The following is a 13,366-nucleotide window of genomic DNA, read 5'->3' on the forward strand; positions in this document are numbered from 1 at the left end:
TGTAAAGCAATCATTTACTATTTGTAGAACTGGCTTGTCAGCTGGCATAAACTGACGTAGTTGCACTGAGCTCATTTGAGCGGCGCCAATTTACATCATCTGAGGATTTGGTGCTATTTATTTTTAATTTTTTAGCAAAAACTGTGCCCTGACATGAGGCAGAAGTGATCACATGAACTTAGTTGACTGCACAACTCTGATTTAATTAGTATCCGACAAAGAAGCTCCATCATCTTACTAAATTGATAATCACGATACATAGGGGTCAGGCAGGGCTTTCATGGGCCGTCCTGATCCTAGAGTCTGAGGTTATGCCTATACAGCAGCTGGGAGGGTGATTCCCAGCTCAGACAGAGACACATGCTAGCTCTGCTCAAACTACCATGCTAAAAATAGCAATGTGGCCACAGTCGCAGCTTGGGCTAGCTGCCTGACTATGTACCCAGAGGTGGGGTGGGAGTGAACTCAGGCAACTAGTCTGAGCCACCACCTATGCCACCGGGTCCACACTGCTATTTTTAGTATCCTAGGAGCTAGCATGTGTCTGTCTACCTGCACTGGAAACATTCTCCCAGCTGCTATGTAACAACTCCTGCTGCTTTCTCTCTATCAGGGAGATGTGGAGAGGAGTGGACATTGCTCAGGTGGGCTTTCTGGGAGCAAGGGCATGGCACATTTGCCTGTGTACATTACCTTTGAGTTGTCTGGATAGCTAACATCCCCCATTGTAGGTATCCAGTGTTTCAGAGTACTTAACATGGCAGTTTGTTTCTCGTGTAACATTAACAAGCTAAGGGCCAATTTTTAAAAAGGATTCAGAAGAATGAAATATTATTCCTTCTGCATGGCAACACAACTTGTGTGTCCCTAAACTTGGAGTTTTATGTGTAAATTGTGTAGTTGGATCCAACTTATGCAAATATTACTGTGTACTTAATTCTCAGTTTTTTGGCAGCCAAAAAAGCTGTGCCTCAAAACTTGATTGTATAGATTTAAGCCAAGTTTTCCAAAAAGATTAGGGATTTTCGGTGTCTGCATTTTTGTGTGCCCTACCGGAGATGCCTTATAAGGATTTAATCTTCAGAAAATGGTGAGTGCCCCATCTCTGAAAATTAAGTCTCATTAAGTTGTTCATGTCGGGCATCCAAAATACCTTGTGTCACTCTTGAAAATCATGAACAAAGAGACCACTGTTGAAATTTTGTCCTTAAACTATTCACTATCCTATGCATACAGAGTACCTATTGTACCTTGTATATATTTGTAGCTCTTGCAGCTTTCCCTTAAATCCTGGATTCTAAAAAAATCTACTGTGCCAACAGTCACCAGGCAGGAGGGCGTTGAGTGAAATTATTTTAGTATGTTCTTTTGCATATGTACCTGCTGAGAATAATCTCAAAGCAGAAGGCTATCTTCATATTCTGTCAGTTTCTTTTATTATTTGAGACTGTTAAACCATTATCATCCCATGTCCAAAGATTGAAAAGATGTAAAGATGTCACTTGCCTGCCCTGGTTCAAGAGATTTCCTTTGTTCCAAAGTCATCCATTGATGCACCAGAAATCTCTTGAAGCAAAACAAGTACCCAGGCGCCTTTTACATTCTCATTTTTTCTCTTTCATTGCTGTGTTTCTTAAAATAACCATGTAGCTTTTGTGCTGGTGTTCTAGGCAGTCTATGAATCCTTTTAAGTCAAACGTAGAAGCCTTCAATCTGAATTTCTTTGCTTTTGTGGATTTAACAGAACCCAGCTTATTCCTGCTTGTTATACTTAATTTCTCTGGTGCTCTGATAATGCAATACAAAGCTGTTCCTCTCTAGGTATCTCGTTTGAATCAAAAGAGACAGTGCTAATTAAAAGTAGCTATTTTTAAGCTATGCTGCAAGCAAGGAATTGGTGGTCCCTGTCAAATTTCTAATCAACAGGAGTCCATATCATTATCATATGCATCACAACTGACATTTATTAGTACGTTTTTTGTCAGTCTTAGCAAAGAGAGACACACCCGCCAAGGACTTACTGAGCCTGAGTCTCCTGTTTATTTTGGGAACCAGTAGTTCAGAAGTAGACTGTACCAGGGGCGTAGGCAGAACTGACTTTTTGGCAGGGCCTGTGGTTGACATGGGTGGGCCAGCTGAAAAACAAGCACTTTCCCGAACTTCCGGCTTCCAGTCACATGACCGGAAGCAGGAAGTTCAGGAAGCAACCGATGAGAAACTAAACTACCTGACACTCCAGTTGCCAAGGTAGCTTAAGTGGAGCGTCGGCAGCAAAACTTCTGCGACTGATTGGGTGGGCCTGCTTTCAAAGTGGGTGGGCTATGGCCCACCTGGGCCCACCTGTAACTACGCCACTGGACTGTACATATATGAACTAAAAGGATCTTTGTTTGCAAATCTGTCAGCATGTTGGTCTCTCAAGCCCAGTGTTCCATTTGGTTGACTAGTTGTCCTTTTTTCAGAGATAAGAATCCCAGACATAAAGAAAAGTCACTTTTAAGAGGAATACACACGGAACATTACTCTTTAAATGTTTCACTGGCCTTCCCAAGAAGTCTTCAGCTCCTTCAATAAGTGCTGGTACTCCCCAAAAGAGAGATTAGTTTACAGTTAAGGCAATGTGTTGCTACTATTTTCTCCTGGTCTCTCCAGACCTTCTTCTAGTTGCTTAGTCATTTCCAGTCCAGTGTTAATAACATTGCATATATGCTGGCTGTTGAAATGTTTAAAAAAATAATTAAAAGAGAAAAATGGTAAAATGAAATGTATTTAACTCTTCAGTTTATAGTAATAAGGTACTTCCTTTCCTTTATCCAGTGAAGACCAGTAGGTTTAGTGATTCAGTGCTTAACAGTCCTTAAAAGGGAAAGGAAAAAGGACTGGAATGTTGGTCTTCTACCTGAAATGTTCTGAATTTGCTCTGCAAATAAATCCTGAAAAGAGGAAAGAAATATTACTGTTCCAAATACATTGAGTTTCTTGGTGTCATATTCTTTATAGATGCTCTGTATGTGAGGCTCCTGCCATGGTAATTGCAGTTCACAGCCAAACAGTTCAAATACCATTGTGCCCTGACGGCTGGATATCACTTTGGATTGGTTACTCCTTTGTAATGGTAAGTGCACCAGGACCTAACCTGGCTCAGAAAAATAATTTATGCTGATGTTGGATATATTCCTGCCTTTAGAAAGGTGCTCTTTGTCTATGTCATTGCAGAGAGACAAGGGTCAGAGGAATAGGTTTCTGCTCTTTTGGTAACTTTAGAAACGTGTTGGCTACTTAGTTAATGTGAGAGAATAATTTAGTAATAATTCACTCTAGTTTCTAGCAAAGTAGTTCCTCTCACAAAACACATCGTCGTTCCCTTGTTTACAGCTTCAGCACAGATGCCAAGGACTGAATGAACATAGAAATTAACAGACCTTCCCATTGTCCCTCCAGATTAGGGTTGCAGCAACTTCATAGAGCAATATAGAGTCACTGCCTATGCTCTTCCTGTTCTCCACGAGTAGGGCCTTTGTCTAATGGAATTGTTGGTCTTTTGTGCGGTCTCTGGTGTGCTGTGGTACCAAACTTTATCTGACACTGTCTCTGGTAATGCAAGACAATTCGGTTCTATGGGCCCTAACACCAGTGGATCCCAAGGCACTCTCCCCAATTGCCTTTTATACCATCCTCCTTCCAGGACCCAAGACACCCTTCCCGTGTGATCCCTTTCTTCCAACTATCCTCCCAGATTTCCCAGACTCCCACTGCCTGTGACTGGGGACCCATTACTTCAAAATAGGGGGAAAGAACGGCATCAGGTACTCCTCCACCTTACTGAAAAGAAGGGAGGAAACACATATAGCAAAGTATTGGTTTAAAAGAGTTACAATCTAGTGTCAATAAAGAGCTAGATATTTCTAATCTGATTTATTTGCATTTTCCCAGCACACCAGCGCAGGTGCGGAGGGTTCTGGACAAGCTCTGGCATCTCCAGGTTCCTGTCTAGAGGAGTTCCGCAGTGCTCCATTCATAGAATGCCATGGTCGTGGAACTTGTAATTATTATGCAAATGCTTACAGCTTTTGGCTTGCCACTATAGAGAGAAATGAGATGTTCAAGTAAGTTATGGTTGATTTTGCTTTTTAAAATTCATATTCTCAACTCAGTAAACATCTGTAAGAGCAACAATGTGAAACTTGCTTTAAAATAATACTAGTGTTGTTTTAGAGCTTAAATGGTTAATGGCTATTGGTAGTTCATTTGGATTAATATATACAGTTAAAATGTTTGTAAAAATAATGTTGAAAAATAGTGCTTACAATAATATATATTTTGTAAATACTACCAACTTATTTGCAGTATCCCTTTTAGGATGACCTAAGAGTGTTTGTGCCTCCATTGCACCTGTCTGACTTCAGTCCTACTGTCATCTTGATAGAAATTAACCTAAAGCACAGTTTCAGCCCTAGTGGATATTAGCTCATAATAGCACCACTGCAAAGTTACACAGGCCTTTACAGCCACTTAGAAAGGGAATGTCTGAACTGCAATTACAAACCTGAAGTCAATTTAAAAAAAATAAATAAATCACACTTCAGTCTGAAAATATTTCTCCACTTTTGTTTTGAATAACTCAATATAACTAAAGAGATTAGAGAGACAAATCTTTTCCAGTTGGCTTTGTTTATTTGACATCACTTTGTGTATAGTCATTTTTCCCTTGCTGTTATTTTTAATATAATTTTTAATATAATTAATATATTATATTATATTATATATAAATTAATATAACAGATTTTCTGAAAGAAGTGACCAGATAGTCTGCAGTCATTGAGCCACTTCATTCAACTCTGCCCCGGGTTTCTCAATTTTTCATTAAGAGACTAAACTTTTTTCTTAAAAACACTGCCAACTTAACAACAAACTTGCAAACTGATATTTTTGTATTAGCAGTCATTGATGGCTGTCCATTTATTTTTTATAGGAAACCTACTCCTTCAACTCTGAAAGCAGGGGACCTGCGCTCAAATGTTAGCCGTTGTCAAGTCTGTATGAGAAGAACATAATGACTTTTGAATTTCAACTAATGTCACAATATGGTGCTATTTGTTTAACAGCAATGAAGCCTAGACTTATATCATATGTACCTCATTGTTGTCCAATATGAAAACAGTAAAGTGCCTTATAGGAACTTGCATAACTAACACACACTGCTTTACTGGCCCTGTACTTGCTGAAGAAAAAAAGAGACAACAAAGATAAGCTTCAAATGTTGACATACCAAATGGCACTTTTGATAAAAGAAATGTTTATGTTAATGCAATGCACTGACAGTATAAAAAAGCCAGAGTTCATTCAGAAAAATTCAAAGGTGCTAGGAGGTATGTAATTGTGCCTTACATGCTGTTGTGTTATATATTTAGATTCATTTCTCCTACCCAAATATGTTTGTTGCTACCTTTGTCTAGCTATTTCAAAACTCCAGACTCTTAGGTATGTACTTATTGTTCTTGTACAAAGTAATACTAATATAAAGAAGAGTTTTGGGATTACAGATTATGGTTCGACAGCAAGTACCCATATTTTCAAAACATTGGGTGCCATCCAACCTGTTCTTCTATTTCTAGTACTTACTTCCACACTAGTCCTATTGGTTTTAGTGGGACTACACTCCAAAGGAAGGATTTGCTGAACTAGTTCCACAAATGGGCAATTAAGTGTTTCTGCTGTGTTTGGTACTATGCAGCTTCTTCATGCCATAGAACAAATTTTTCCTGTGGAATAAGGAATGGTCCAATTGTGGTCAGAGAAAAAAATATATTAGTAATTTATATAGGTATCAACAATTAAGCAAATCAACCTTTGAGTTTGATAAAATTTCAAAAAGAAGCTTACATAATTTTTCCTCTTTTTCAATACAGTGTCATAAATTAAGCTGTTAAAAGCCAAAATACTTAATGTGAAACATCTGTTTTCCATAGCTCATTTCAATACCTAACTGTAAATTGCAGAGAATGAACCCAGGTTAATAGCTATTTGTGTTTATTATAGTAAAACGTGCTTTAAGCTTACAGTGTTTATTCTGTATTTAATATTTTCAGGGTTTTAAACACTAAATTACACACTGAATGACTTGATTTTGCAAATTTAAAAGGCCTTAATTTTGTTAATATTCCCCCCAAAAAAGGTTTTCAAAGTGGTTGAAGAAATAGTTCTATTGGATCTCTATGCAAATATTCTGGTGTTTGAGCACATGCAAGTCTAAAACTGTTTTATAGAATATAACCATGCAAATACCAAAATATTTTTGAGACTGCCAAGGCCTTTTATGTAATTTCTTAAATGTGTATTTCTTAAAAAAATCAAATTTGTAATAAAACTATTTGTGTAAAAATTTTTTTTTACTAATTTGTTACTAGTATTTATCCAGCAACAATAAATTATTTCTTAAGCCACTAATAAATGCACAAGCTTGATGCAACCCTAGATCACTTTTGTTCTGTACATCCTCCAAACATATAAAATATTTTTGACATGAGACAATAAGGAGACAGCTTTGATACCTTTGAACTAATAATGGAGGCAAAACATGGTTGATACGTGTTATCGACACAAGTCTTATGTTGAGGTGTTTGGGGTTTTTTCAGATTAAAAATCTCACTTGAATGAAGTAATAGGTCAGAAACCTAGTTGTATATATTTCTCTCTCTTCCCTTGAATCTTTTGTGCATGAATGAGGACCAAAATCTATAAGATAAAATCCAAAATGTGCTAGCTAGTGTTTTGTTTCAGTGGACAACCTGAATCTCAGATTTGGTTACCTGACAAGAAAATGTGATGGTTGCTCCATTTTTTTACTAACCAAAAGTAAATTGTTAAAATATCAGTTTTGTTTCATATTCTTGCCCCTTCCTCATGGAGAGGCTGCTGCTCTGTATTTGCCTACACTTAAAATCCTGAGTGCATTGACTGTGTCTGAACTGAAATGGTCCCTATGCTTCAATGGTGATCGTGTGCCCACTGAAGTCAATGGAAGTTTTGACAGGGTCTCAGTTTCCTTATAAATGCAATCAAAAAGCACATGGATCTTATACTACCCTGTAGAAAAAACATGTGTGTAATTAGTCAGGTGATGTATGGTGTGCAACTATCTGAGTGGCAGGAGAGAAGAATAAGTGGTCACCAGTTGTGTGGCTAAATTATCCATATATTCTTCCTGGTAGTAGTGTCTGTTATTGAAATCAAAGCAGAAGTTCAGCTTGCCTTTTCAGACTCAGCCCCACACATGCTGGTTGGGCAGGTTTTTTTTACCTACACGCAACATCTTACCTAGTTGGCAGCTATGAATTAAATATTGCCTGTGGTAGTCCCAAACTGTCAAACAATTGGATTTGCTAAGGCTTGCATGTGAGTTTAAGCTTAGTCTGAGAAAACATCTTTTGGCTGTTGAAGGACTAATAATTGGGTCCACTCTAGCCTCTGTTTTCTTAATAAAAAAAACAATTTGAAAGCAAGGCCATGTTTAAGCTTCGAAAGACGGTTTAAATAGTAATTACAAGTCTTGATGATTTACTGATTATTACTTATTTAGTAATCATTATATACTAAAATGCTCTAAAATGTTGTCTTGCCCAACATGCTCTTTGTACCAAGGCCAGTATGTAAAGGCATAAGTGGGTGAAAGGCAGTCAGAATGTATGAGCACTAGATTTTAGAGCCTTATATGAAGATGATGCACTAAGGTAGAAAAGTGAATTTTTTGTAGTGTCCCTCTTTTATTTTACAAAAGTACATAATCAGTAGTCATGTAGTTAAACACTTACTTAGGGCCAGCACTGTTGCTTCAGTGTGGCTGATTATATGAATTGGGAACCCTGAATAGATCATTTGTTAAAATAAAGTTATCTTGTATACACCCAAATTACACAAAATAACTTTCCCAATGAAAGTTGAATTCATTGCGTAAACCTGACTTGTATGCAGTACTTCAAGAAAACCCTTCATTGCTGCCAATACACTTCTAAAACTGCAGGTGGTGCCCTTGTTCTCTTTATATGATACAGGAAGAACAGAACATTAGTGTATCTAACAAATGCTCCTTTCCTGTTCTTCTTTCTAATCCACTAAAATGTATAGCAGGGTTATATATATATTTTCCCAAATCTTTAGCTCAGTTCTGATCTTTTCTAATCACCAGAAATTTTCTTCTCCAAATAGGAGGAAAGTAGTTATCAACATAAACAGACTGGATATATGCATATGTTGATGTGTAAAAATGTGATGAAAATATTGCAAAATATATATTTGATACAAATAACCACATCCAATGGTTTTCCTAATATTTTGAACTTATGCAGATTTTCTAACAGTTATGTAAGATCAGTTTCTAATTATGGGATTATCATTTTGTAAAAGGAACTTTCCTGATGAAACATATTTTCCTACAAAATAGTTTCCGTGAGAGCAATAGTCCCTTACCAGGCTCCCTGAAAAGTGATGGCATGAAGTGTGGGTTAGCTTTTTTTAAACAAATATGCTACAGTTTTATTACTTTCTGCAAAGTCATTTATTTTTTTATATAAAAAAATCCAGCTTTATCCAAAATTAATTGCACAAGATGTCAGTATCTATAAAACATGAGGCCACTGATCATGAAATGATATAGTTTATAATTGTAAGGAACGGTAGGAGGGAAAAACAGCAGAATAGAGATAATGGACATCGAGAAGGTAGATTTTAGCACACCCAGAGAATTGGTAGGTGTGGGAAGCAAGTCTAAGGGGAAAAATGAGTTGAGGAGAGATGGGAGGTTTTTAAGGAGACATTATTAAGGGAACAAGAGCAAACTATCCCAATGCATAGGAAAGATAAGTATATTAAGAGACCATGCTGACTTAACCAGGAGATCTTCAGTGACCTGAAATTCAAAATTCAAAAAAGTCATACAAAAAGTGGAAACTAGGTCAAATTACAAAGGGTGAATATATAAAAAAAGACCAACACAAGCTTGTAGGGACAAAGTTAGAAAGGCCAAAGCACAAAATGAGATTAAACTAGCTAGGGATGCAAGGGGTAACTAGAAAACATTTTACAAATACATTAGAAGCAAGAGGAAGACAAGGACATGGTAGGTCAATTATTCAATAAGGAGAAAAAGAAAAAAAAACAGAAAATGCAACAATGGGGACAAAGTGTTAAATGCCTTTTTTTGTTTCAGTTTTCACCAAAAAAGTTAGTGGTGACTGGATGACTTAACATAGTGAAAATGTCAGTGTAAATGGGGTAGAATCTGAGGCTAAAATAGGAAACGAGCAAGTTAAGAATTATGTGGCGAAGTTAGATGTCTTCAAGTGTGTAGTGCCTGATGAAATAGATCCTAGAAAACTTAAGGAACTGGCTGAAGAGATCTGAGCCATTAGTGATTATCTCTAAAACTTGTGGAGGATAGGAGAGATCTCAGAGGACTGGAAAAGGGCAAATATAGTACCTATCTATAAAGAGGGGAATAAGGACAAACCAGGGAATTATAGACCAGTCAGCTTAATTTTGGTACCAAGAAAGATAATGGAGCAAATAAAAAATCAATTTGTAAGCACCTAGAAGAAAACAAGGCGTTAAGTGACTGTCAGTGTGCAATTGTCAAGAACAAATCATATCAAACCAACCTATTATGCTTCTTTGACAGGGTTTCAAGCCTTGTGGATGGGAGTGAAGCAATAGATGTAATAGATATCAAATTTAGTAAGGCTTTTGATAGTGTCTCACATCATCATCTCAAACAAACTAGAGAAGTATAAGGTGAATGAGCAAATGCTTGGAAAAGAATACTCAGAGAGTAGTTATCAATGGTTCACAGTCAAACTGGAAGGGCATATCAAGTGAGGACCCACACTGTTCTATCCTGGGTCTGGTTCTACTCATCAAATGATTTGGCTAATGGTGTAGCAAATACACTTATAAAGTTTGCCGACATTAGCAAGCTGGGGGCGGGGAGGTGTTGCAAGCACTTTGTAAAACAGGATTAGAATTTAAAATGATCTTGACAAACTGGAGAAATGGTCTGAATAAATGGGATGAAATTCAGTAAGGACTTATGCAAAGTACTACACGTAGTAAGGCATAATCAACTGCACAGATACAAAATGGGAAATGACTGCCTAGGAAAGAGTACTGCAGAAAAGGATCTGCGTATTATAGTGGATCACATACTAAATATGAGTGAACACCGTAATACCGTTGCAAAAAAAGAAAACATCATTCTGGGATGTATTAGCAGGAACGTTATAAGCAAGACATTAGAAGTATCTCTTCCACTCTACTCAGCACTGATAAGACATCAAGTGGAGTGTTATGTCCAATTCTGGGAACTATATTTCAAGAAAGATGTGGACAAATTGGAGAAAGTCCAGAGGAGAGCAACAAAAATGATTAAAGGTCTAGAAAACTTGACCTATGAGAAAAGCTTGAAAAAACTGGGTTTGTTTAGTTTGGAGAAGAGAAGCCTGAAGGGAGGATATAACAGTCTTCAAGTATGTAAAAGTTGTTATAAAGAGAAGGGTGATAAATTGTTCTCCTTAATCACTGAGGACAGGATAAGAAGTAATGGGCTTAAATTGCATCAAGGGAGATTTAGGTTACACATTAGGGAAAACTTTCTAACAGTAAAGGTAATTAAGCACTGGAACAAATTACATAGAGAGGTTGTGGAATCTCCATCATTGGAGATTTTTAAGAAGGAGGTTAAACAAACATTTGTCAGGGATAGTCTAGATAATACTTAGTCCTGCCTTAGTGCAGATGACTGGGCTAGATGTCATATTTAGGTCCCTTCCAATCCTATATTTCTATGATTCAGATTGCACAGGTCCTTAATAAACCTGAAAAATATGGCATTTGGCAGAATCCAAATAAACTGAAAATCTCATTACAGTAGAACCTCAGAGTTACGAACACCTTGGGAATGGAATTTGAAATGTTTGTAATTCTGAATGAAATGTTATGGTTGTTCTTTCTAAAGTTTACAACTGAACATTGATTTAATACAGCTTTGAAATTTTACTACGCAGAAGAAAAATGCTGCTTTCCCTTAATTTTTTTCGTAGTTTATGTTTAACACCATACTGTATTTGCTTTTTTTTTTTTTTTTTTTTTTTTTGTCTCTGCTGCTGCCTGATTGCGTACTTCTGGTTCCAAATGAGGTGTGTGGTTGACCAGTAAGTTAATAACTCTAGTGTTCATAACTCTGAGCTTCTACTATATTGAGATGTTTCCATATCTGTCTAGTCTTCCTTTACCTGGTATCATAGAAAGTAAAATGAGAACAGGGCATCTCACAGTATTTGCATCTTGAAAGCCCATGAGGATATCCTGGTGGCATCTACTCTTTGTCTCTCTCAGTTTGTAGGGGGTTTTGCTTGTTCTGCATTATTTACAAAGTGTCAGTGATGTGCACAATACTTCCACAGATAAGTATTAAGGTAAAGATCCTGCCCCTAGCAGTTTATTTTTCAAGTAGATAACATAATGAGACCAACCATTGATTCTTAAACGAGTTCTTCAATCAGATGCCTGCTAATGCTGAGACCAGTGTCCTGGTGTTGTATAATATAAATGACCTATACTGGTATGACCATCATTAAGAAAAGTGGCACCCAAATCAATGTTACAGTGCAGGCACTCAGAGACCTCATGATGGATGTGGTATAAGAACCTGAATAAAAAGTTAATTCCACCCGTTCACTATGTCTGACCATAGATTTATTACAAATTGTATAATATACATTTATAGTAAGCCAACACAGGATCTGTTGGAAACCAAAAATACTTTAGAAACTTGTTTTCATCAATACCAGCTTAGCAAGATGTAACATGCTTTTTCTTCTTTTGGAGAATTTGTAAATGAACTGGCAGAAAGGCCTCTATGAACAAACTAACAAAAATGGCTATTACAAGCAATATTGTAGGTGTTTTTAATGTATTTCCTTTTATAAGGAAGAAATAATACCCTCAAAAGACAGTAATCTACATATCTGCCCATGGGAAAAACAAATAAATGCCAGATCATAGAATCATAGAAGATTAGCGTTGGAAGGGAGGTCATCTAGTCTAACCCCCTGCTCAAAGCAGGACCATGTACATCTCATGTACGTCCGTAATACAAAAGATTGAAAACAACTTATAGTAAAGCTAATCCATCTCTCTCATTTTATTGATAAACTCTCCCCATGTTCAGACTGCACCTAAACTGGAAAAAAATGTTACACTGAGATGAACATGCTTCGCTAGTTTATATTTTTTATCTCGATAAATGTGTCGCTCAACATCATCTTATCATCATACCAGAAGTAGTGGTTTTCTGTAAGCAGAAATGTTTTATGAAAGTCTAACTATTTCAGAGCTGTGCATTGGTTACAGAATTTTTCTTCCTTGCCTCTGGTTATATATAGTCTGCTATATTTATTGTAATTGGTGTGAAATGGACAAGACACTGACAGAGAAAGGTAGAGATGGAGTATGACCGTTTGATGCTCTGTCAACTTCTGTCTTGCATAAGAAAACATGTTGCATTTGTGCAGGATTACAGCAGGCCTTATCTGTCATTTTGGCTATGATTTAGATTGCAATAAATAAGCATGTGACACAGGCTGAACAAGAGGAAGAACCTTTGATCAAGTCGGCTTAATGCTCCCAGTAATGGAATGTTGAACTGTACTGTACTTTTCAGGTGGCACTGTGTATAAAATACTTGATTTCTATGTACCTCAGCCATACCTGGCAGAGCATTAAAGGATCTTATGGTGAACACATATGGTGTGTGCAAGCAAGCTACATCTGGTAGAGGAACATGACACTCCCGTGCTACAATTATAGTAGTGGAATAATTTATCATATTGTCTTTCCAAAATGTATCTGCCGATCCTTCATCAGTGTGTGGATCCTTTTCACCATAGGTTCCTGGGAGCAGTTCAGCATGGATGGTGCTAGCACATACCCGCTGTTGGCATAGGTGCTGGAACGAGGGGTGAGAGGGGTGCTGCCATGCCCTCTGGCTTGAAGTGGTTTCCATGCCTCCTGTCTCAGTAGATAAGACTGCAGCAGTGGGAAAGTGCTCCCTCTTCCCTTTCAGATTAAATAACCCTAGCAAAGCTATTTTTTTCTCCCAGCCTAATTTTGGACTTTAGGAACACTTTGCACTTGGACAAGGCCCCTCTGACATTTTGGGAGCCTCAGGAACAAAATTGAAATATTAGTGCTACCATGGAGAAAGGAGCCTACTCGGCAAGCAGGGGGTCAAAATGGCTGCCAAATCATAAGAACCACAACACAAGGCCAAAACCACACATCAAGAGTTCTTGCAGGGCTCCCTTCCTAGAAGGCA

At 37.4% G+C, this 13,366-nt stretch overlaps 1 protein-coding gene across 4 annotated transcripts in view; it reads left to right on the forward strand.

Moving 5' to 3' along the window:
• The window catches only part of COL4A1 (collagen type IV alpha 1 chain), a 204,177-nt gene extending 194,991 nt beyond the window's left edge, over nt 1-9,186 (forward strand). For all 4 annotated transcript variants that reach the window (XM_067563705.1, XM_067563706.1, XM_067563704.1 and 1 more), the window contains 3 exons: nt 3,001-3,115; nt 3,934-4,106; nt 4,973-9,186. In XM_067563705.1, coding sequence (XP_067419806.1) covers nt 3,001-3,115; nt 3,934-4,106; nt 4,973-5,054 — 370 coding nt within the window. In that variant the 3' untranslated portion in view covers nt 5,055-9,186. The remainder of the gene's footprint in view (nt 1-3,000; nt 3,116-3,933; nt 4,107-4,972) is intronic.
• The last annotated feature ends 4,180 nt before the right edge of the window (nt 9,187-13,366 follow it).

Source organism: Emydura macquarii, unplaced genomic scaffold (genome assembly GCF_026122565.2).
Source record: "Emydura macquarii macquarii isolate MOO-44397 ecotype Brisbane River unplaced genomic scaffold, CSIRO-AGI_Emac_v2 contig_2531, whole genome shotgun sequence".
Classification (NCBI taxonomy): Eukaryota; Metazoa; Chordata; order Testudines; family Chelidae; genus Emydura; species Emydura macquarii.